At 38.4% G+C, this 26,557-nt stretch overlaps 1 protein-coding gene across 3 annotated transcripts in view; it reads right to left on the bottom strand.

Annotated features, from left to right (window-relative positions):
• The window catches only part of AGK (acylglycerol kinase), an 81,457-nt gene that overhangs the window by 20,623 nt on the left and 34,277 nt on the right, over positions 1-26,557 (bottom strand). For all 3 annotated transcript variants that reach the window (XM_021692849.1, XM_021692850.1, XR_002480467.1), the window contains exons 5-9: positions 25,892-25,967; positions 21,090-21,182; positions 19,363-19,395; positions 18,205-18,299; positions 10,637-10,706 (exon numbers count right to left, since the gene is read on the bottom strand). In XM_021692849.1, coding sequence (XP_021548524.1) covers positions 10,637-10,706; positions 18,205-18,299; positions 19,363-19,395; positions 21,090-21,182; positions 25,892-25,967 — 367 coding nt within the window. The remainder of the gene's footprint in view (positions 1-10,636; positions 10,707-18,204; positions 18,300-19,362; positions 19,396-21,089; positions 21,183-25,891; positions 25,968-26,557) is intronic.

Here is a 26,557-nt window from a genome sequence, read left to right as displayed (position 1 = left end):
CGGGGAGACTCCCCTTCCTCCCCTGGGAGGAGCAGCGCAGGAGCGCACCGCAGGGATCTGCTGGGTTTGGAGACTCCACACGGGGTCGGGTGCCAGAGATAGAAATGAGCGATCACAGGCAGGGTGAGCACGGAGTGTGGCTGGAGACGGGGGAGACGGGAGTGACTGACTGCTTTTCTCTGGGGAGGCACTGAGGAGCAGGGCCCCCAGTTCTCAGCTCCTCCGGGGTGGAGATTGGGAGGCCGCCATTTTCACTCTCGTCCTCTAAAGCTGTACGGAAAGCTCGCAGGGAACAAAAGCTCCCGAGAGCAAACCGGAGCAGATTACTTAGCCCGGACTGGCAAGGGCGGGGCAATTCCGCCTCCGGCAAAGACATTTGGGAACCACGGCAACAGGCCCCTCCCCCAGAAGATCAGCAGGAACAGCCGGCCAAGACCGAGTTTACCGGTCAATGAGAACGGCAGAACTCCAGAGCTAGGGGAATACTGCACATAGAATCCATGGCTTTTTAACCATGATTCTTTAGTCTTTCAAAGTTAATTTTTTTAATTCTTTTTTTTTCTTTTTTTTGAATTTCTCTTTTTCCCTTTTTAAACTATCAATCCTTTTAAAAATCTTTTTTATTTTTCATTTTTAGAGTCATAATCTATCCCTTCATAGTAGTTAACCTTATTTTTGATATATATATATATATATATATATATATATATATATATATATAAGTTGTTCTCTCCTTAAAATTTTGGGATATAGTTTCTTCTAACAGACCAAAATATACCCTAAATCTCTAGTGTATGGCTTTGTTCTAGTCTCCTGCCTGATCACATTTTTTTTTAATCCTCTTCTTTCTTTTTTCAACCAACTTATCAATTCCTTTTATAAAATATTTTATAATTTTCATCTTTACAGTCATATTCCATCCCTTCATATTAACCCTTATTTTTGTACATATATAAATTTTTCTTTCTTTAAAATTTTGGGAGGCACTTTCTTCTAACAGACCAAAATATGCCCAAAATCTCATGTGTGGCACTGATCTATTAACCAGCCTGATCATATCTGATCATATTCTGGGTTTTTTTGTTGTTTTTGTTTCTTTGTTTTTATCTTTTTTTTTTTCTTTCTTTCTTTCCCTTTCTTTTCACCCGGTTTCAGGTCTCTTCTGATTTGTTTAGTGTATATTTTCTGGGCACGTTATTACCCTGTTAGCATTTTGTTCTTTCATTCATCTATTCTCTTACCTATGGACAAAATGACAAGATGGAAAAAATCACCTCAAAAAAAGAACAAGAGGCAGTACTGACTGCCAGGGACCTAATCAGTACGGACATTAGTAAGATGTTGGAACTAGAGTTCAGAATGATGATTTTAAACATACTAGCTGGGCTTGAAAAAAGCATGGAAGATATTAGAGAAACCCTTTCTGGAGAAATAAAAGAATTAAAATCTAACCAAGTCAAAATCAAAAAAGCTATTAATGGGGTGCAATCAAAAATGGAAGCTCTAACTGCTAGGATAAATGAGGCAGAAGACAGAATTAGTGATATAGAAGACGAAATGATGGAAAATAAAGAAGCTGAGAAAAAGAGAGATAAACAACTACGGGATCACGAGGGCAGAATTAGAGAGATAAGTGATACCATAAGATGAAACAACATTAGAAAAATTGGGATCCCAGAAGAAGAAGAAAGAGAGAGAGGGGCACAAGGTATATTGGAGCAAATTATAGCAGAGAACTTCCCTAATTTGGGGAAGGAAACAGGCATCAAAATCCAGGAGGCACAGAGAACCCCTCTCAAAATCAATAAAAATAGGGCAACACCCTGACATCTAGTAGTAAAACTTACGAGTCTCAGAGACAAACAGAAAATCCTGAAAGCAGCTCGGGAGAAGAGATATGTAACCTACAATGGTAGAAACATTAGATTGGCAACAGACCTATCCAGAGAGACCTGGCAGGCCAGAAAGGACTGGCAGGATATATTCAGAGCACTAAATAAGAAAAATATGCAGCCAAGATTACTATATCCAGCTGGGCTGTCACTGAAAATAGAAGGAGAGATAAAAAACTTCCAGGACAAACAAAAACTAAAGGAATTTGCAAACATGAAACCAGCCCTACAAGAAATATTGAAAAGGGTCCTCTAAGCAAAGAGAAAGCCTAAAAGTAACATAGACCAGAAAGGAACACAGACAATATACAGTAACAGTCACCTTACAGGCAATACAATGGCACTAAAATCATATCTTTCAATAGTTACCCTGAATGTAAATGGGCTAAATGGCCCAATCAAAAGACACCGGCTATCAGATTGGATTAAAAAACAAGACCCATCGATATGCTGTCTGCAAGAGACTCATTTTAGACCCAAAGACACCCCCAGATTGAAAGTGAGGGGGTGGAAAACCATTTACCATGCTAATGGACACCAAAAGAAAGCTGGGGTGGCAATCCTTATATCAGACAAATTAGATTTTAAACCAAAGACTGGGGGCGCCTGGGTGGCTCAGTTGGTTAGGCGACTGCCTTTGGCTCGGGTCATGATCCTGGAGTCCCGGGATCGAGTCCCGCATCAGGCTCCCTGCTCAGCAGGGAATCTGCTTCTCCCTCTGACACTCCCCCCTCTCATGCTCTATCTCATTCTCTCTCTCAAATAAATAAATAAAATCTTTTTAAAAAAATAAATAAATAAACCAAAGACTGTAAAAAGAGATGAGGAAGGACACTATGTCCTACTTAAAGGGTCTATCCAACAAGAAGATCTAATAATTGTAAATATCTATGCCCCTAACATGGGAGCAGCCAATTATATAAGCCAATTAATAACAAAAGCAAAGAAACACATCGACAACAATACAATAATAGTGGGGGACTTTAACACCCCCCTCACTGAAATGGACAGATCATCTAAGCAAAAAATCAACAAGGAAATAAAGACTTTAAATGACACACTGGACCAAATGGACTTCACAGACATATTCAGAACATTCCACTCCAAAGCAACAGAATACACATTCTTCTCTAGTGCCCATGGAACATTCTCCAGAATAGATCACATCCTAGGTCACAAATCAGGTCTCAACCACTACCAAAAGACTGGGATCATGCCCTGCATATTTTCAGACCATAATGCTTTGAAACTAGAACTCAATCACAAGAGGAAAGTTGGAAAGAACACAAATATATGGAAGCTAAAGAGCATCCTACTAAAGAATGAATGGGTCAACCAGGAAATTAAAGAAGAATTTAAAAAATTCATGGAAACAAATGAAAATGAAAACACAACTGTTCCAAATCTTTGGGATGCAGCAAAGGCGGTCCTAAGAGGAAAGTATATAGCAAAACAAACCCCTCTCAAGAAACAAGAAAGGTCTCAAATACACAACCTAACCCTACACCTAAAGGAACTGGAGAAAGAACAGCAAATAAAGCCTAAACCCAGAAGGAGAAGAGAAATAATAAAGATCAGAGCAGAAATCAGTGAAATAGAAACCAAAAGAACAGTAGAACAGATCAACGAAACTAGGAGCTGGTTCTTTGAAAGAATTAACAAGATTGATAAACCCCTGGCCAGACTTATCAAAAAGAAAAGAGAAAGGACCCAAATAAATAAAATCATGAATGAAAGAGGAGAGATCACAACCAACACCAAAGAAATACAAACAATTATAAGAACATATTATGAGCAACTATATGCCAGCAAATTAGATAATCTGGAAGAAATGGATGCATTCCTAGACATGTATAATCTGCCAAAACTGAACCAGGAAGAAAAAGAAAACCTGAACAGACCTATAACCACGAAGGAAATTGAAGCAGTCATCAAAAATCTCCCAACAAACAAGAGCCCAGGGCCAGATGGCTTCCCAGGGGAATTCTACCAAACATTTCAAGAAGAATTAATACCTATTCTTCTGAAACTGTTCCAAAAAATAGAAATGGAAGGAAAACTTCCAAACTCGTTTTATGAGGCCACCATTACCTTGATCCCAAAACCAGACAAACACCCCATCAAAAAGGAGAATTACAGATCAATATCCTTGATGAACTTGGATGCAAAAATTCTCACCAAAATACTAGCCAATAGGATCCAACAGTACATTAAAAGGATTATTCACCACGACCATGTGGGATTTATCCCTGGGCTGCAAGGTTGGTTCAACATCCGCAAATCAATGTGATAAAATACATTAACAAAAGAAAGAACAAGAACCATATGATCCTCTCAATAGATGCAGAAAAAGCACTTGACAAAGTACAGCATCCTTTCTTGATCAAAACTCTTCAGAGTATAGGGATAGAGGATACATACCTCAATATCATAAAAGCCATCTATGAAAAACCCATAGTTCATATCATTCTCAATGGGGAAAAACTGAGAGCTTTCCCCCTAAGGTCAGGAACGTGGCAGGGATGTCCACTATCACCACTGCTATTCAACATAGTATTAGAAGTCCTAGCCACAGCAATCAAACAACAAAAAGAAATCAAAGGCATCCAAATCGGCAAAGAAGTCAAACTCTCAGTCTTTGCAGATGATATGACCACTTTATGTGGAAAACCCAGAAGACTCCACCCCAAAACTGCTAGAACTCATACAGGAATTCAGTAAAGTGGCAGGATATAAAATCAATGCACAAAAATCAGTGGCATTCGTGTACACCAACAACAAGACAGAAGAAAGAGAAATTAAGGAGTCGATCCCATTTACAATTGCACCCAAAACCATAAGATACCTAGGAATAAATCTAACCAAAGAAGCAAAGAATCTGTACTCAGAAAACTATAAAATACTCATGAAAGAAATTGAGGAAGACACAAAGAAATGGAAAAACGTTCCATGCTCATGGATTGGAAGAACAAATATTGTGAAGATGTCAATGCTACCTAGAGCAATCTACACATTCAATGCAATCTCCATCAAAATACCATCCACTTTTTTCAAAGAAATGGAACAAATAATCCTAAAATTTGTATGGAACCAGAAAAGACCCCAAATAGCCAGAGTAATGTTGAAAAAGAAAAGCAAAGCTGGCAGCATCACAATTCCGGACTTCCAGCTCTATTACAAAGCTGTCATCATCAAGACAGTATGGTACTGGCACAAAAACAGACACATAGATCAGTGGAACAGAATAGAGAGCCCAGAAATGGACCTTCAACTCTATGCCCAACTAATCTTTGACAAAGCAGGAAAAAATGTCCAATGGAAAAAAGACAGTCACTTCAACAAATGGTGTTGGGAAAATTGGACAGCCACATGCAGAAGAATAAAACTGGACCATTTCCTTACACCACACACAAAAATAGACTCAAAATGTTGAAAGACCTAAATGTGAGACAGGAACCCATCAAAATCCTAAAGGAGAACCGAGGCAGCAACCTCTTCGACCTCAGCCGCAGCAACTTCTTCCTAGAAACATCACCAAAGGCAAAGGAAGCAAGGGCAAAAATGAACTATTGGGACTTCATCAAGATAAAAAGCTTTTGCACAGCAAAAGAAACAGTCAACAAAACCAAAAGACAACCGACAGAATGGGAGAAGATATTTGCAAATGACATATCAGATAAAGGGCTAGTATCCAAAATCTATAAAGAACTTATCAAACTCCACACCCAAAGAACAAATGATCCAATCAAGAAATGGGCAGAAGACATGAACAGACATTTTTCCAAAGACGACATCCAAATGGCCAACAGACACATGAAAAAGTGCTCAACATCACTCGGCATCAGGGAAATCCAAATCAAAACCTCAATGAGATACCACCTCACACCAGTCAGAAAGGCTAAAATTAACAAGTCAGGAAACGACAGATGTTGGCGGGGATGCGGAGAAAGGGGAACCCTCCTACGCTGTTGGTGGGAATGCAAGCTGGTACAGCCACTCTGGAAAACAGTATGGAGGTTCCTCAAAAAGTTGAAAATAGAGCTACCATATGATCCAGCAATTGCACTACTGGGTATTTACCCCAAAGATACAAATGTAGGGATCCAAAGGGGTACTTGCACCCCGATGTGTATAGCAGCAATGTCCACAATAGCCAAACTATGGTAGACCCAAGATGTCCATCGACAGATGAATGGATAAAGAAGATGTGGTATATATATACAATGGAATATTATGCAGCCATCAAAAGGAATGAAATCTTGCCATTTGCAACGAACTGGAGGGTATAATGCTGAGCGAAATAAGTCAATCAGAGAAAGACATGTATCATATGATCTCACTTATATGAGGAATTCTTAATCTCAGGAAACAAACTGAGGGTTGCTGGAGTGGTGGGGGGTGGGAGGGATGGGGTGGCTGGGTGATAGACATTGGGGAGGGTATGTGCTATGGTGAGCGCTGTGAATTGTGCAAGACTGTTGAATCACAGACCTGCACCTCTGAAACAAATAATACATTATGTGTTAAAAAAAAAGAAGAAGATAGCAGGAAGGGAAGAATGAAGGGGGGGGAATCGGAGGGGGAGACAAACCATGAGAGACTATAGACTCTGAGAAACAAACTGAGGGTTCTAGAGGGGAGGGGGGTGGGAGGATGGGTTAGCCTGGTGATGGGTATTAAAGAGGGCACATACTGCATGGAGCACTGGGTGTTATACGCAAACAATGAATCATGGAACAGTACATCAAAAACTAATGATGTATGGTGATTAACGCAATAATAAAAATAAAAAATTTTTAAAAAGAAAGAACTAGAAAGACTCCCGTAATTCTTTCCAGTAGTTACTTTAAAGTCAAGTACTAGGCTTTGTAGATGTCTATACGGGAAAATGCCCTTTTTTTTTTTTTTTAAGATTATATTTATTTATTTGACAGAGAGATACACAGCAAGAGAGGGAACACAAGCAGCAGGAGAGGGAGAGGGAAAAGCTGGCTTCTCGCTGAGCAGGGAGCCCAATGCGGGGCTTGATCCCAGGACCCTGGGATCATGACCTGAGCCCAAGGCAGACGCTTAATGATTGAGTCACCCAGGTGCCCAGGAAAATGCCCTTTAGAAATCACGGCCTGGTGCCAAGAATGATACCACCTGGACAAAACGGTCAAGTCAAAAAGCAATGGACCATAAAACAGAAAATCTAGATTCTACTTCTGTCTCCAGCATGACTAGTCTGATAACCAGCTCTTTTTTTTTTAACTGTCAAATGAAGATACTAATACACATCTTGTCTTCTCAAGCTGGAGGTCCAAATGAGATATGAGCACACACTGCACTGTAAAAACCTAAAGGATTATTATAACTTCTAAGAACTGTATCTTTGGAGACTCTTCAGTTATTTATGTTTAATTGGGTTTGGATTTATTTTTTAAAAGAAGAATCTGGTACCAGGCTTTACCTATATTGCTTTCCCCCATATTCTGAAAACAATTTCCAGGACTAAGGAAGATAGAGAAGACAAATTCAGCTTAACTGGGTGCCTCAGAAACCACAGTGGAGGCTGCCATGCTATGTTTTCTAGGAATTAATTTTTAAAGTTTTCTGCTTCCTGGGCTGTGTCATCAACACACAGAGTCTGTGGCAAATTTGATACTGGTTTCATCAATTCACAAAATCAGTACATTTGGAAGAAAAGAAAAAGAGGAGGTAAGACTTTTAAATACAAGCACGGTCAACAATTTCCAATTAAATCCTAATTACTCTGGAATGTATTACTTCTCACACATTTATAAGCAGCAATCATCTGGTTATTAGGAGATATAGCCTGACTCACCTCCTTTGGTAAATAACATTTTAAGAGTGTATCTTCATAGACGCCAATCTGTGCTACCTTCCTAGACTAGAATTTCTTTCACACAGCCCTTCCATTTTGTGAGAATGACTTAGACTTATTATACGCTAAAGAATCAAAGGCAACTTAAATCACTTTTATCATGACCAGTGACGTCATGTTGGAGAGTCCAGACATCACTGCATGAAGAACAAAAGAAAACAAAAGGAAAACGGCTGTAAGTGCATGGGTTCGCCAATCGTAAATCTGCATCTGGTCAACGCTATGTAACTAACAGCAACATTACAGGACTGAAGTTTGGAATCGTGACAGTGTGTGGAACCTTCTTTCATAGATATCGGGAAACTTGAATGAATATAAAACGTTAAGGGCCTCGGAAGGACAACCTGAATGTAGCTGGTACATTTTAAGACCAAATCTGAGTAAATGACAGGGCTCACTGTTCATAAAAATGTTTGGCTTTATGGCTTCGCCTTCTGAGGAATCTGCCCTTCTGTGGTGGGAAAGGGGGGGTAGTTTTGATGAAGGAGGAATAGCTACTTAACTACCACCCAGTGAGAATATCTTTTTTTTTTTTTTGAAATTCAATTGTTTTTAAACAGAGGATTCCAATCAGGAATCTGGAATGACTACTGGGTCTTCTCCCTCCAATATTTTTCTTTTGGAAAAATGTCAAACCAAGAAATTCTTTAACATACAACGAACACCGTTTATATCTCTCAACCACATTCACCAGCCACCAACATTTTCCCCTATTGGCTTTATCTGTGTGTGCACGTGTTTTGTAGTTTTGTTAAATCATTTGCAAATAAATGGAAGACTTCAATGGCCCTCACCCCTAAATATTTCAGCCTACGTCTTCTAAGAACGAGGACAGACATATGCATAATGCTACTGTCACTCTCAAGAAATCTAACATTGACATATATCTAATATACAGTCCAAATTAAGTATCTGATTGTTCCCATAATATCTTTGTGCTCTTTTCATTTTTCTAATCCAGGATTTTGTACTGGATTTAACTATATTGCTTTCATTTCCCTAATCTTGAACAGACTATCTTCCCTTGGATTTCAGGACGTTGATTTTTTTTTTTCTTTTTTAAAGATTTTTATTTATTTATTTGACAGAGAGAGAGATGGCGAGAGCAGGAACACAAGCAGGGGGAGTGGGAGAGGGAGATGCAGGCTTCCTGCCGAGCAGGGAGCCCGATGCAGGACTCGATCCCAGGACCCTGGGATCATGACCTGAGCCGAAGGCAGACGCTTAACGACTGAGCCACCCAGGCACCCAGGACATTGATATTTTTGAAGAGGCCAGACCAATGGTTGTTTATAGAATGTCCCACAATTGGATTTGATAGACTTTTTTCTCATCATTAGTTTCAGTTAGATTCAGAGAAGTGGACCTCTTGGGCAAGAAACTCCATAGGTGATGTTGTATCGTTCTCAATAGATCACATGAGGAGGCAGATATTGTCCGTCTATCCCATTATTGGTGATGCTAGGTTTGATCACTCGGTTAAGGTGGTGTATGCTGGGTCTCTCTACTGTACAGGTACATCTTCCCCTATGTAATCATTTAGTAACCTGTGATGCTTTAAGACTGTGTCGATATATGTTCCCTAACAATCTTCTATCCAATGGTTTTAGCATCCTCTGACGATCTCTATCTGAATCAATTATTTCATTAGTGATTGCAGAATAATAACCATCATTCCTTCTACATTTACAAGCTGGAAATTCTCTTAAACTGTAGGCTCATAGATTATTTTTATTTACTGCATTATAATCCATTAGCATTATTATTCTTTCTGATGTTCAAACTGTCCCACAGTTGGCCAGGTGGATACCATCAGGCTAGCTCCTATGTCTTTTCAGGTTATCTCCATTAGTTTTTGAGTAGCTCTTGGCTTTGTTCTTGCCTTGCCTCTGAAAGCCATCTCTTCACAGAGTCCTGGTAACTTTTATTAGGGAACGGTATTTAGAGACCAAAATCTGAGTGCCAGGTATGCCCATTACTGTGGGGTGTCATTGCTTCTAAGCCTTTTCAGTGGGCGTAACCAGCAAATATTTTTTTTAAAACAATTCATGAGTTCATCTACAAATCAAAAAAATGTTAGACAACCCAATAGAAAAATGGGAAGTTCTGCTCCCATCCAGGATGTAGGATGCTACAAAGAACATTATCCCCACCCCAAAAATGAGAAAAACCCAGATAACCTACAAAATCATAATTTTTCTTGAGCCCACCAGAGAGCAAGCTGAGACTGCAAAACAGCCAAGTAACCTGAATTCCAAAGACAAGCCCTCCGATGGACGGATGGGACAGGAGAAAGGTTTCACCTCTGGCAGAGCATGAGAGCAAGAGGTGACCACCACGCGCAGGTTAAGGTGAAACCAGTCACTGTCCCAAGGGCTTTATATTACTAGCTCTTTTAATATTCCAAACCACCGTGGGAGACAGAGAAATTATGTGGTCCAAAGGTAATCATTGGAGGAACTAAAAATAGTGACACTATACTGAGAGGAGATCTAGAGGAATTCTTACTTATAACAAAGAGGTCAAGAGATAGAATCTAAAACTGATAAATCAGAAAGCAATTTCATAGACTAAACAATAATGATCAACTGTACACCTGAAGATGGTTATGATGGCAACCTTTAGGTTTTGTGGGGTTTTTTAACACAATTTTAAAAAGTAGCATCATAAGCATATTAACTAGTGATAACAACTAGAATAAACAGGTAAAATTCTTTTTCTCTGAGAGTTATGCTTGGGATAGGAAACGATATTATTTTCAGTGCAACTCCATTTGAACCGCTACATCATATTTTCTTTACCACGTATGTGTGCATTACTTTGGTAATTTTGTCAAATTCTGAAAAAAAGACTCTACCTTGATCTGCAAGACATCAAGTGGAACAGTCTCTCCTTTCACAATGGCAAGTGTAGCATCTGTAATATGTCTAAAAAGACAAAGGGAGGAAATGATCATGTGTGGAAAACAAGCAACCCCTCCCCCACCACACCCATACCCACACTCACACCCACACACACACACTCCTGCCCAGAGTACTAACAGGTCAGGAAAAAGACCTATTCCTTCAAAATACTCCAAGATAGCACAACAAATGAATATAAAAGAGTTACTGATACAAATACAGTGGAAGCCTTTGGCAAAGAGAAGTTTATACAAGGCGCCAATCATTTGTTTACATCACATTTATTGAATCTCTACTATGTGTCTTATCACTGGAAAATACGATACTTAATATTAACAGCATCTTTCATTCATTCAAAGAAATTCAAGCACTTGAAAAAATATTGTTTCTTTTGACTCTAATAATCTAAAGGGTAACTAAAAGATAGGATTTGAGCTATCTCAGCAAAATATGATCTGGAACCCAAGACCTATTTCTCTGACTTACCAGGATTACAAGGATGTAATTTTAATGGCTGATTCTTTTGTTCATAGACACAACACCGTTCCTATCTACAATCTGATCGTCAGTTGAAAAGTCTGTAAGTAAGAAAGGCTAGTACCATCGACAACTGTTCAGGGCATGTGAAACTATGCTAGGCTTAAAAGCAATTCTAGGGTTCAAGCTCTAATGAGATCCCAGGTCAGACACACATTAAATTACCACAGACAGTCAAAGAAATATTAAATCAACAAGTGGCCAGACAGTATTTGCTCTTGCAGCAGAAAGAATGAGTCAACCCACTTCAAACACTCTCCTTGCCCAGCCTGTCCACCCCTCCTGTCACTTACCCACTGTCTCTTTGCTTGGCTGGCTATTCTCATCCTTCAGATCTTGGCTGAAATGTCACCATCTACCCTAACGAGCCTGTAGGCCTTCTCTGTAATTCTCTAGCACTGAACTGTATTCATTTTCCTTCATCATAGATCACAATTTATAATACACATTTGTTATTTATATCTTTATTATCTGCCTCTTGCTGGAGACTGAAAGTTCCACAAGGTTAGTAATAATTTACATCCGTTACTGACCAATATAAAAACTAACACCCAGCACAGAGCATGGTATAGAATAGGCAATCAGTATTTGATGAATAAATGATTTTATTCTATAAAATTCCAAGCATATAAAAACGCAGAGAGAATAGTATCATGAATTCCTGTGTATTCCTCATCCAGCCTCCACAAGTATCAATGCAGAGCTGATCTTATTTTTTTAATACTCTCACTCACTTCTCCAGTCTGTAGCAAAGGAAATCCCAGACAGCGTTAACACTTTATCCATAGATACTCCTTTATGTATCTCTAAAAGACATATTCCTTTATTCCTAAAAGACTTTTAAAAAAAAAACAAAATGTCATTATCATATCTAAAACTTTTAAATAACTCCTTTCCATCAACAAACATTTAGTCAATGTTGAAATTTCCCCATTAACTCAATTTTTTTCAGTTTCTTTGTTCAAATCTGGATCTAACACACTGCAATGGGCTTATATGCCAAGTCTTCTCTGATCTATAGATTCCCTCTCCTTTTCTTTCCCTGCTTGTTAAAAAATGGGTTGTCTTACTGTGTTGCTGAGGGGCTGGATTTTACTGATTGCATTCCCATGGTATTAACATGTGTCCATATTCCCTGCATTTCCTAAAAATCTCTATCTGATTCAGCTTGGTGTGTTTGGCAAACATACTCCAGAGGTAGTGGTGTGTAGTTCTATCAGTAAGTACATAAAATCTGTTTGCCTTTTTTGTGTGTGTAATAGTAGCCCCCATTGGTAATCAATAGCTAGATTAGTTAACAGAGTTGCAAAATGGTGATCTTTTAATCCTATTATTCCTTCTAATTTATTATCTGGTCCACAAAGAGAAACTTTCCCTCATCAATGATTTAGGTACCATAAAATAGAGGTCATACGAGAAATATCTGATTTTTTAACTTCACCAATTTTCAAAGTAATAAGCGGATATCCCAGTATCCTCTAAAAAGGACCCAATGAGTTTTTCACCTTTATTTCCGAGTATCATTATGAACTCATAAATAATTTTAAATATATTTGATTATGTTTCAATGCATTATAGTTATTAGCCTTACTGATACTCAAATTGTCCCAAATGAATGAACCTCAAGGGTGGAGTACAAGCGTCAAGGGTCAGTAGATAATTGAAATGAACAATGAGAAAGAGTGGCCAAGGAACGACCCTGTCAATGTCAACCAAACTGAGGAACTAAGAGCTCCTCCCTAGCACCTATTCACACAAGTAGAGTTATCTATGTTTGAAAGAATTAGTTTAATACTTTAACTTCTTTTTTAAAATTAGATTGGTTAAGATATAATTTACACATAGATTTCATCCTTTTAGGTAAACTGTTCTACAATTTTTGACAAATACCTTCAGTCATGTAACCATCACCATGACCAAGATATAGAACATTTATGACATCTCAGAAAGTTCCTTCATGGCCCTTTGTGGCCAACCCACTCACCCCACCATAAGCTCCTGGCCAACTACTGTTTTCTGTTTTTCAGAATGTCATATAAATTGAAACCAAAAGTATGAAGCCTTAACAGTTTAGCTTTTTAAAACTCCTAGCATGAGTGTGAGATTCATTCATGCTGCTGAATGGATTTAAAGATTGTTTCTTTTTATTGCAGACTTGTATTCCATTGTATGGACATACCACAGTTTATCCATTCACCAGCTGATGGACATTGGCACCATTCCCAGTTTTTGGCAGTTACAAATGAAGTGACTTTCATGTATACATTTTTGTATGGACATATGTCCTAATTTCTTTTGGGTAAATACCTAGCAGTATGATTGCTGCTCATAGATTTAATTTTAAAAGAAACTGCCAAACTCTTTTCCATAGTGGCTATACCATTTTGCATTTCCACCAGCAATATGAGAGTTTCAACTGCTTCGTGTATTTGCCAGTACTTGATGACATAAGGTTTCTGTCTGGTTTGTTTAAGCCATTCTAATAGACACATCTCATAGTGGATTTAATTTGCACTTCCCTAACAACTAACGATGAATATTTTTTCATGGGCTTATTTGCCATCCATGTCTTTGGTGAAGGGTCTGTTCAAATATTTTGCCCTTCTATTATTTGACTGTTTGTTTTCTTATTACTGAGTTGTGAGAGTTATTTGTATACTATGGACATTGGTCCTTTACCAGATAGGTACCTTGCAAATATTTTTTCCCAGTCTGCAGCTTGTCTTTTCATTTCCTTAACAATGCTTTTCAGGGGCGCCTGGGTGGCTCAGTCCGTTAAGCATCTGCCTTCAGCTCAGGTCATGATCCCAGGGTCCTGGGATCGAGCCCACTGTCTTTGGGCTCCCTGATCAACGGGAAGCCTGCTTCTCCCTCTCCCTTTGCCCCTCCACTCTGCTTGTGTTCTCTCTTGAGCAGTCTCTGTCTCTCCCTCTCAAATAAATAGAATCTTAAGAAAAAAAAAAAAAATACAATACTCTTCAAAGAACAAATGTTTTAAATTTTGCTGAAGCTGAAATTATTTCTTGTTGTTTTTATGGTTTCTGCTTTTTGTGTCCTAAGAAATCATTGCCCTGAGGTGCCTGGGTGGCTCAGTCATTAAGAGTTTGCCTTCAGCTCAGGTCATGATCCCAGGGTCCTGGGATTGAGCCCCACATGGGGCTCCCTGCTCATCGGAGAGCCTGCTTCTCCCTCTCCCCCTGCTTGTGCTCTCTCTTGCATGCTCTAATAAATTAATAAAATCTTTAAAAAAAAAAAAATCATTGCCTATCTCCAAGTCACAAAGATTTTCCTCCAGAAATTTTTAGTTTTAGGTTTTACATCTAAGTCATGATCAATTTCATGTTTATTTTTACATATTGTATGAGAGATGGGTTATGGTTCATTTTCTTGCATGTGCTTAGCTAACTGTTGCAGCACCAATTGCTGGAAAAATTCCACTGACTTGCCTGGCACCTTTGTCAAAAAAAATCAAGTGTCTACATATGTGTGGGCCTAATTCTGGACATTTTCTTCTATTGATCTACTCATTTCTTCTTTTGCTAACACTACACTATCTTGATTACTGTAGCTTTAGAAAATAAGTCTTGGAATCAGATACAGTAAGTCCTCAAACTTTGTTATTCTTTTTCAAAGTTATTCTGGGTTTTCTAGTTCCTTTATTTTTCCATATAAATTTCAAAATCTACATGTCAACATCTATAAAAGGTCTTCTGCAATTCTGATTGAGATTGTGTTGAATTTAGAAATCATTTGGAGATAACAGACATCTAAATATTGAGTCTTAAAGTCCATGAACACAGATATCTCTCCATTTATTTGTTTTCTTGATTTCTCTATGTTCTATAGTTTTTAGCATATAAATCTTGTATTTTGTTAGATTTATCCCAAAGTATTTTTTTGTAAAAGCTTAGCAATGTTAGTACTACATTGCCTTTATTGTTGTTGTATTTTAGAAAAATACAGTAATTACTAATAAAGTTAAAGATTTATTGTGTCTAGCGTTTAAGTACAACTATAAGAAAGGAGTCACTTAGAAATTACTATAATCTCCATTCAAAAAAGTGTAGTTTCTCTTCTAATACGGCTTCTCCTAATCTATTCTTCACTGTACAGTTCTGGTTAATGTCAATTTGGTAGAAAAAAATCACCTTTCCAGAGTAACTGGAATATCTATAAAATGCCTTTTCCTTTAAAAATGTTTTGCCTTAGGTGAAACAGCAAGAGAAGAGAATGTTCTCTTCAATTTGCTTATACTGTTTTAATTATAGAATTGGTCTCAGTAACTGTACAGCTATCCTATTTTTTATTAACCGTTTTCCATCCTAAATTATCAATAAGTATGCATAAAGTCTTCAACATATCCAATAAGTTACCAACTCGTAATTATCTGTTTACCTAACTGGTCCTTATTTTAACTTGTTAACAATCTTCTGAAGTAAGTACTGTTGTTGGGCATTTGATAAAGGCAGGTGAAGAAACTGACGCTCAGAGAGATTCAATAAGATTCTCAAGATGACAGAGCAAGCTTGTGGCAAAACGAAATTCAACTGCAGGTCTCACTCCAAGGGTGTGCTCTCTCACCCGGTGAGGCTGCTGCGGACATACCAGAGGAATAGCCATGGGTTCCCAAAGGGCAAGCCCACAGCTAACAGTGGGACCAGGTTTAAAATGTAAACATCTAAGTCAGGAATCACTATCCACTTGAATCATCCTGCTAACTTCTAGCAAAGTTAGGTATAATTTAAGACCCTTTAAGATACCCAAAATATACACATTAACTCAAACACCTAGATTACATTCTGGGCTCCCTAGTAAGCAAAATCAAAGTAAAGAAACAGCCTATTTTACTTTCCCATATTTCCCTATCAACACGTCTTTATCCCATTTTTTCCCTCCAATACAGATGCTATCTGGGAAGTAGGTAGCAGAAAATGAGATTCCATTTAGGAGAAAGCAAGAAGCATGATCACAAGTTTAGATTAATCTGACAGGAATACATTAATTCTGAAGGAAGCTATTAGAAAGGATACAAAAGCTCTGTACTTACTCTGAGTAGTACCGAGCACATTGAGAGGCTTAGGAAGTGCTTTTGAGAGACTGACCTTAAAAAAAAAACAAACGCTGCAACTGAAAAAGCCTTTTAATATTAATTTTTTTCCAAAATTATCTGGCAGCACCCAGCTAAAATACAACCACAAATTTATCATTCGCCAGCAGTAACTGAAAGTTCTAGCTAAAGCAGCACTGTAGCACCAAACAGCTATTTTTTAGAATTATTTACCTGCAACATTCCAAATGCAAGATTCCTTATTCTCCTGTAGTAATTATGGTACAACAAATCTTGACAGCAGTGCAAAAGCAAAGCCTTGTTCTTTTAAATGGCCTTAGGCATCTGCCATGTTGAGAGGTCTACAAAATTCTGAACCCAGGGCAGATTTATTTAATTATCTCAGAGCACTGGGGCATGCTTATAAATTAAGTTTTATAAATCTTTAAATTATAAATAGAAGCAGCAACAACATTAGTTGAACCCAGGAAAAATCAGCTCCCAAAAAACTGAAGAGCTTCAAGAAACTAAGACCTTGAGGGTGGCCACGCTGCCCATAACCTGGCTTTGGGACAGGCAAGGCGTTCTCCAAGGAACATGGTCTCCCTGTGGATCGCTGACATATTTGGGAATGTTGGCAAAGCAGTTCAAATAATCTATATTGACACAAAGGGAAAGACTAACTCTCTAAGGTAACCAAGACTCAAACCAGATAGAATTTATCTCAGATAAGCAAAAATGCTTGAATAATTCATTATTTGTTATATCCACCGCCCCTCAGAAATTCTAAACTAAGAATAAAAAGTCTGGCAAACTGAAATGCCACCTGAGGCTTCAGGATGACTGGTGAAGAGCTGAACGTCCCCATTAAATTAAGGCTTGAAGCAGGAGACGTTTTGACGAAGGCCTGATATACGGGTCTATGGTTGGGCCTTGCGTATGACATATGGACCAAGGCTTTTATGATATATAGAGACAGAGAATTGTTAAAAGATATAAAATGACTCCTAAAATTCTAACAGCAAAAATAAATTCACAAAAACCAACCTAATCAAAATCCCAAAGCAGAAAAAAAAAACAAACAGAAAATCACCTGAGTATTACTATTGTTATGATTTTAGAAGGTTATATAACCAGAAATGTTGTAAGAAGATTTTAATTAATACATTCAACAAGTATTTCTTTATTGACCTCTCGCAACTGTGTCACAAAGCTTACGTGAAAGATCAGGCAACTGACAATGAGAGCCTGCAAACAATTTGCTCGATTATACTATTTATCACTGTCAAAGCCAGGACTCAAATTCAAGATTCCTATCTTCTTGAAAGCGTTTGTTTACATAACGCTTTCGATAACAACGACCTGCCTGACTCCTGAAGACAGACTCACAGCAATTTAATTTAGATGCTAGGGCTACAATGCTTTCCCAACTGCTTTATCCATCCTGCCTTCCACTTTCGGCATTCCCCAAAGGATGAGACTATTATTTTGCTGTTCTAGTTACTTATATTAGCAAGATAATGAAGCCAAGGCTAGCCGTTCAGTTTTCACAAGGGACTTGCTATTTGTCATCATGTATTTTTAAAGCAAAAAAATGATCAATGCAAATCTGACTTCACTAGAGCATCTTACAAAATAAAGGCACAAAGATAGTTCGGATAGGGGATGCTATCTTCAAAACTGACAGAAGGACATCAGTATTCATCTCTACACCTGACCTGGGCACTGGATACCAGAGCAGCAGGGCCCCAGAACCCAACAGGGAAACTCCCAATGAACTGAAAGGTTGTACTTTGATCTAGGTCCTCCTCTTAATGATTTGAAGTTCCATGCTATCCAAACTAAAAACAAACAAAAAATTCTTATCACTCACATGTGAACTGCCCATTCCCAGGCTCACTCACCCACAAATGCCACTACCCCACATTGACAACCTACTGGACTTTGTTTCCACTTTCGGCAAAGAGGGTAGGACTCAAACTACTGGTCTGTCCCAGTGGGATAAATCCAATGGGAATTTTACTGAAGGAAGCCTAAGGGGAAAAAAGAAGAGGAAAGTTTTTACGGTTATGGTCAGAGAATCAGACTGAACAGAGAGACACACACATGTTCACTATGACAAAGTAACTGACCCTCAGTGCACCACCCCATCTCTCCCTGCCCTAGGCTAGACCAGCAATCGGATAACGCTAAGTGAGCGGTTTCTAGAATGAGGCAGGCCTCGAAAACAAGAGGACTCTGCAAATTTGGAAGAAATATGTGGGTACTCATTAACAGCAACTGTTGAAAGAAATTTGGTTACAAAAAGGAGGGTCTTAAAGATATTAGATAAATGTGCTATTGTGACAGAGACTGCATTTTGTTGTCACACTATTCAAAAAAGTTGTGGATAAACCAGAAATATCTAACATTTGTACAGTAACTATTGACAGCGTTTTATAAACTATCTCGAGTGTAAAGAAGGCAAAGAGGACAAGCAAGTTCAAGTAGCAGTCATGCCTCCCTCTCCCCGCACCCTTCCCCAGAGGAAACCACTATCCTGCTGATGCTGTGGTACCTTTCCCGCCACGTTATTATTCTTTTACAACATATTTACACATCCATTAACAGTATGTAGTGTTGCTTTCTGAATTGCATAACATACTTTGGCAACCTGCCTTTTATATTCAGTTTTTAGACTTAATCATGTTTATAGATATTTATATATCTATATGTCTCTAAATCTATAAATAATTTATAGATATTTATAGATCTAAGTCATTCATTCTTACTGCTACATGGCTTCCAGGATATGATTATACCATCATTTATTTATGAAGGAATTCTGTGAAGAGAAGTTTCCATGGGAAAAATTTGTATTTCAAAACAACAGCTTTTCTGGTAAAAGCTCTCGGGCGCTCTGGCACACTAAAACAGAGGAGTCCGCCGCAGATTAATCAAAGTGTTCCAGGACACAGGCAGCAGTACTTTATTTGCTAAAACCCAAAGAAGCACAATTTGTGCCCACCTTAAATTATAAAATGGCGAAAAAAGGTAAAAGGAGATAAAAAGCACGGAAATGTAAAAGCTAAAACGCAATCACTCTTGAAAGCTCACCTCATCTGCTCTTCGAAGAACTCCAGTAATAACCTACAAACGTTAAAAAAAATTATTATAAACAACGTGTAGGCTCCCTTATCAAACAAGAATTGGATTCAGTTTTCACGGATCACAAACTTGTGTCTGTTCTCTTCTTAGAGACTATGTCAAAAGATGTACTGGCTCTTCGAACATACAGTGTTCTGCAGGGGGATCGGAGCAAAACTAGATTTGATCCTTGACCTAAGATCAATAGTCCAATAAAGGCTAAGGTGAAATAATTACAAAACCTCCACATTATATTAGCAAAATTGTTCTGCATTCTCTAAACTGGATACAAATGTGAGCCACACAGCAATCATACAGAGGAGCCTGGGTTCTACTACACATACCCACACAGGGACAAAGTCACACTTTGCTACTTGCAGAGAAGTCTGTGCTCAACAAAGATTTATGAAGACAAGGGGAACTGTAGCTCCTCTTTTAAAAGATATTTTTTAATTTCAATTTGTACGTGATGGTTTTTTATTTTTAAAATATGATATCCATGCCTTGTACTAGTGGTGAAAAATACCTGAAGAAGGAAATGCTTTCTCATCATCCCATCATGCTGGATAACCATCATGAATCGGATGCTTACATTTTGGCATATTTTCCCCCAATCCTTTTTTTATTCACCGCATATTTGTACATGACTGAGATTATACCAAATACACGATTTGGTCTATTTCTTAAAAACATTTTGTAAAGTAAGGACGGATGCCAATCTTCTCCCTTCACCTCCTGCCTCAGTGAATTTCAGGGTTACATGGGGCCGTCATGAGGTCTCCTTCATTCTTTGTTGGCATGCTATCAGTATTCTTCACACTTCATTAAAAAGCCATTAAAACAATTCCAGGATCATTAGCACAGTCTTTCTAAAAGCAGCTTACTAAGGCTCACATAACTGCTAAGTCAAACATAGGACACTGCTCTGTCTGCTGTTAGCTCCGGATCCCTCCACACTGAGGAAACCACCAAATGGAGGCAAAAAGGCCATCAGAAATGAGGCCCAGCTGTAAATTATGGCCCACAGGATGGAAGGACTGAGCAGTAGGAGGGGCCCCTGCACGGGGCTCTTCAGGGGCTTCCAATACGTAATGAAGGTTCCAGTCCGTTGCCCTCGAAAGGAAGAGCGCTTCTAGGGCAATGTACTTACTGTCCTTACTGGACCAGAGTAAGCATTAAGGACATGAAATTTTAAAACAAAGGCAGATACATACACCTGAACTTGTAGATCCCTGCCTCAAACTGTACTACTAGGAGAGAACATTCCATGCGATGGAAATGATGTGAGAACAGAAGCATTTTTTCAAAAGGGGATCTAAGTTTATTTTATAAGAACCATCCCTCATAATTAAAACTGATTCCCTAACTCCCTAACACACAGGCTACTCCATCAGTTTCCAAAATGTAAAAAGCTTATCAAACCCACCACCATTTCTTCTCCTTATTTATTCAATTTTATCCTACTTAAATTTGACAAAACAAAAATCCTATATGCTGGGTATAAAGTTTATACAAAACAACAGAATAAAAGTGCATGACAGAAATATAATGCTACACCTGTTCCAGGGAGTAGGAATCCTAAAAAAATATATTACAAAGAATTTCCTTAAATTATAACCACTTTATGCCATTGCTCTAAGATCTAATTTCCATTTTATTCACCTTCAAAATGGTTTTGAAAAGAAAAACAGCCATACCTCCTGCAATGTCCCATCTCCTCCCGCAACGATGATCACATCTGTGTTTTCCATCAGTTCCAGGAGTTTCTTGGCTTGGCCCTCATAATCGGTCTGAAATACAAAAGAAGTCTTTGGTAAATTTCCCATCCTAGGGCCATAAAAATCAAAGATTTAAAAATATGGGACATTTTCTTTAAAGTTTGACACGGAGTCTTTCCTCAAATTCTACATAATTGATAGACACGAAAAATTCAACAGCTATCAAAGCAATCCTGTATACAGTTTTGCACTGTTTAGAGTTGGAAGGGACCTCAGAAACCATCTTTAACCTTCCCTTAAAAATAAAACCCAAGCCCAGTGATCTGTCTCAAGTTATACAGTTAGCTAGTCAAAGGACTCATTTCCAGGCCAGTGCAGAATCTATTACACCATTTACCCGGCACCTTTCACCTGAAAGCAGGAAGTCAAGTGTATACGCAAATAGAGAGCCACGGATGTAACGAAAAGAGCACAGATTTGGGAGCCCAAGAGACCCATATTAAACCCCAGCTCTGCTACTTTTCAGCTGAGTGGCCTTAAACTCTAAGGACCTTAATTGCCTTACCAATGAAATTATGTGTATTGGGGTTGGGGTAATAATAGCTTCCCCATGGTGCTGTTGTAAAGCGGTACATAAAGCAACTAGCAAGTAACTGTTCGTGACCGGTACTGTACTTAAGTGAAAGGTTGGGTTCTGCTATGATTATACAATAAAGTACCGGTGTGACTCAGAATAGTGACAAACAGTACTAAACCTCACCATTTTTATTGAGAGTATTTCCTCTCAGCTATGTATGCAGGCTTCAATGAATCATCTAAGCCACTGCCTCTAAAACCAAACATTAAATTCTAGAACGCATAACGCAGCTAATACTAACATAGGAAACATCCTCTCTCCTATTGACATGGTACTAGACACACTAACAGACAAAAATTAAAGATGTGCATTTCAGATGGGCTAAAGCACCTGAGCACAGATAACACAGAGGAAAAAGGAAGTCCCTAAACTAACACCATGAATTTTATGAGGAATTATTCCATTTTTATTCTAAAAATGAAATGGCTGGCTTTATGGTTACACATATGCAAATAGTAATTTTTTTTAAAAAAGAATATATGTCAATCCTTATTAAAAGAATGGCTTGTGAGTACCCCAAAATAAGTAATCACTGGGAATCAGTATGGGTTTGCTAAGAACGAGGCATTTCAGACTATCCTCAACTTCTTTGACATTAACTGGATCAGTAGATAAAGGAAACCAGACAGACATTGTACCTGCTCTTCAGCAAGGCACCTGGTAAGCTATTTGATGACATCCATGGGGACAAGATGGAGAAATGTGGAAATAATATGCTAGAATACAAGTAGGTTAATTACCAACTGAAGGTCTGTGCTCCAAGTGAGAAGCTCAGTGGAGTGACATCAAATTGCAGGTAGATTCCTAGTGACATTACTTTAGGGCTTTCCCTTGAGCCTTTTTTTTTTTTTAAAGTAGGCTCCACAGTGGAACCGAACTCGGGGCTTGAACTCACAACTCTGAGATCAAGACCTGAGCTGAAATCAAGCACCAGATGCTTAACGGACTGAGCCACCCAGGTGCCCCGAGCCTTTTTCTATACAGTGCTATCAACAGAGGTGAAAGGCCACTTACTGAATATGTAAATGACAATCTTTTACAAAACAGACACTGGCCTTCTTACTACTCCTCAAACATGCCGAGTATCCTCCTGCTTCAAAGTCCTGACCATGCAATGCAATATCCTTAGCCCCGATTCTTTCCCTTCCGCATCTGCAGTACTCACTCATTTGCCTCAGGTCTCTGCTGAACAGTCATCTCCTCAAACCGGTCTTCCTTCACCTTCTGAACTAAACTAACACCCCATTACTCCTGGTCCCCTTACTCAGCTTGACTTTCTTCATGGCACTCATCACCATCTGACAAACCATGTTTATGTATCTGTTTCTTTATCTGCATCTCTCCCTTTCCCACTTCGAATAGAAGCTCTTTGGGGACAGACATGGAAAGTTTATTTTGTTCAGACTGTATCCCCAATACCTAGAACAGAGTTTAGCTCACAGGCGGGAGTCAATAAATACCAGCAAAAAAATATTAATAAATATAAGTACACAAATGAAAGAACCCAAATTCAAAAATATTTTGACAGATTTAATAGGCCATAATTTAAAAGACAACATTTATAGAGATAACCTACGTGAGGCTCTGATGTTAAGAAGAAAATTCCAAATGCAGCAACAAAGCAAGGATTAAAAAAAAAAAAAGCGGCCTAATGATATTAAATAAAGAAAAGTGAATCAAGACAATAGGTAGCATAACATGATACTAGAGAACTGTTCCTTTTGCTGGGTATGATAATAACACTGAAGTTACGTAGAAAAGTAGCCTTATTTTTTTTTTTTAAGTGCACGCTGAAGTATTGAGGGGTAAAATGACATGATGTCTATCATTTACTTCAGAGAACCCAGCTACCATGTGAAGACGCCTGCTGGCGGCCACACGAGCCAGACAACAGCAGGCCCGACCTACCGATGTGCGAGGCAGGCCTTCCCTGCTCAGCCATGCCATGGAGGGGCCCAGGTGTGGCCAGCACAGGGCAGCTCTGAACAGACTGCTGACCAACAGAATCGGAAGCAGAGAACCAGTTGTCAAGGTAGTTTGTTATGTAGCAGTAGATAACTCGTATAGAAATAAATATAGCAATAATTACAATAAAATGTTAATGGATTCAGTGACCCAGTAAAAAGGCCAAAAAAAGATTAGATCTTTTAAATACTGTTTTCATGCCTTACCAATAAGGCCTCTAAAATATAAAGATACAAAAAGGCTGAGAGTAAAGGGATAAAAATATTACACCAAGCAAAACCCAACCAGAAGTAAGCTAGTAGAGTCACTAGGAACACTAGGTAAGGCAGACAGACTGGGGCCGAGGCAGTGCTGGTGCTGAAGAGAATCGCTCTAGGACAGGGTCCAAACGCGAGGAAATGAAGCCATTTGAAACCTGAGAGCATCTACTGACATCATCTCAAGATATAAAAAGCAAAAATGAACTACAGAGGGAAACAGAAAAACCCCCAATAACAGTGGGAGATTTCCAAAAGCCCCCTCTCAATATAGTTAAAGCAGAAGAAAAAATCAGTAAGGACACAGAAGACCAGAACCACACAATGAACAGACTTGACTTACTGGACGTGTGCAGAACTGGTACCCAATAATGAAAACAAAACACACACCAGGCCATTAGTGGACCATAATGCAATTAAGCAAGAAATCAATAACAAAAAGATAACTAGAAAAACTTTATATTCGGAAATTTAAAAACATGTCTAAATAACTCATAGGTCAAACAAAAATCATGATGGGAATTAGAAAATATTTTTAAATGAATGATAATGAAAATACTATATATCAACACTTAGAAGATGCAGTTGGAGCAATAGAGGGAAATTTATAGCTTTCAATACATAGGATAAGGGTAAAAAATAAGCATCCAAGTTAAAATGTGAGAACAGAACAGCAGAAAAAAATCCAAAGTAAGTAGAATGAAGGAAATAGTAAAAACAGACTAGAAATTCATGAAACAAACATCAACGAGGATCAACAAGCCAAAAAATGATTCTTGACAAGGATTAATTGACATACCTCTCACAAGACTATTGAGAGAAAAATAAGAGGGCACAAATAAATAAAATGAAGAAGTAAAACAAGATATTACAAATGTTACAGAAACTTACAAGTTAAAAATTGGAAATTATTAACTTGATACCAATTAAATTGAAACCTAGATGGAAGCAGCAAATTCCTTGAAGATATTGCCTTACCAAAATTAATTCAAGAATAGAACTTGACTACTTCTAGAACCATTAAAGACATTTAATATACAAAACATTTTGCCCTCAAAGACAGCTCCAGGTCCAGATGGTCTGATCGGAGTTCACTCGAACATTCAAGGAAGATCTCTTACTAAGTATTCTGGGCTCTCTCACACATAGAGTTTAACGTGCATTACAAACACTCACATCAATGTCAGTTCTCTTCCCCTTTCTCCCATCCCTGGAGACAGACACCTGGAAGACCACATCGAAGACCAGGTGGACAAAAGAGTTCAACATTTCATGGTAAGCTGGACTAAATTACCTTTTCATCTCTGATTTCATGAAAGTGTGTAATATTAAAAATAAACCACAGACTTACAAACATGACAAAAGAGTGATTTTCACCAAATGCACACACCTGAGTACTCACCACACACATACCACTTAAAAGTCAACAAGGTGGAGTCTTAGGGCATCTTCTATCTAGCACAATTCCTTCTAACTTATTTTTGTCCCTTTTTCTTAGCTAAATATTGCCAATTCTAAAGCTTTACCACTGAAAATTCCTCACCAGAGAGAAAATGTTTACCTGTCTGTGGAGCTACCAAGAAATTAACTACTCAAAGTGGAAATATTTTTATTTTTAGGAAAAGAATTCTTACAGCTATAACTACTTTCATCTTCCAAGAGACAATGATTCCACATCCTAGCTTTCAGATGACAGGAACCAAATTCATGCCTCCATCTAATCTTATTCTGAAAATGAAAAGCTGACAATGCTTTGAAAAAAAACAAAACCACTTTTATTAACGATCAGAACAAAGACACAACGTTGATCTCTCTGCTCCCAGCTTCTTACGTGATAAGTGATTTCTGCTACAAAGTCAAGAGAAGAGGCTAAGTCATAAGGAGTGGTAGCTCGGATAAAATCAACACTGGAGTGTTCTTACCTTAACGACAGTCACATCCATGCCAGATAAGTGTAAAATCGGGGCAGCATTTTTTTCAAATAGAGTCCTTGCTTTGCTGTAAAGGAAAAAATACAAAAATTTTGACACAAGTTCTCAAGAGGAAGAAAAAATAGCCCAACCATCTTCGCTAGAGTAGAACAAGAAACAGCCTGAGAAACACAGGTTTCCTTCTTTTGTGCAAGTGCAGAAAGTCGAACAATGAGTCATCGGGTTCTACGAATAGAAATGGAGACGCTAACACTCTGGGGCCTCCAGGAGTTTACTTTCTAATACAATCAGCTCTCACCATTTGGGATGCTTGCAGTTCATTATCTAGCTCCTCTAGAGGAAGAATGCAACACTACATATGGCCCCTCTCAGGACATAATGCTTGATTCATTCGGCAAGTATTTATTGAGCACCTAATACGTGCTAGACACAGGGGGTAGGAGCTAGGGATACAACAAGACAAAGCAGACAAAACACCTGCAACTTAAGTAGGATGTAATAAGTCCTCATATAACTTATTTATATTCCAGTGGTAGAGGGAGGACAGTGTATTTAACATTTTTCATGTGGCTTGAGGGAATAAATTTATTAATTCTAACTCAGTGGACATACAACCTTTGAGGGAGAAATACATCCTTTTTATACTAGAGGTATCTC

The sequence above is a fragment of the Neomonachus schauinslandi genome, chromosome 12 (assembly GCF_002201575.2).
Source record: "Neomonachus schauinslandi chromosome 12, ASM220157v2, whole genome shotgun sequence".
Classification (NCBI taxonomy): Eukaryota; Metazoa; Chordata; class Mammalia; order Carnivora; family Phocidae; genus Neomonachus; species Neomonachus schauinslandi.
This window is presented reverse-complemented; position numbering and strand designations above follow the sequence as displayed.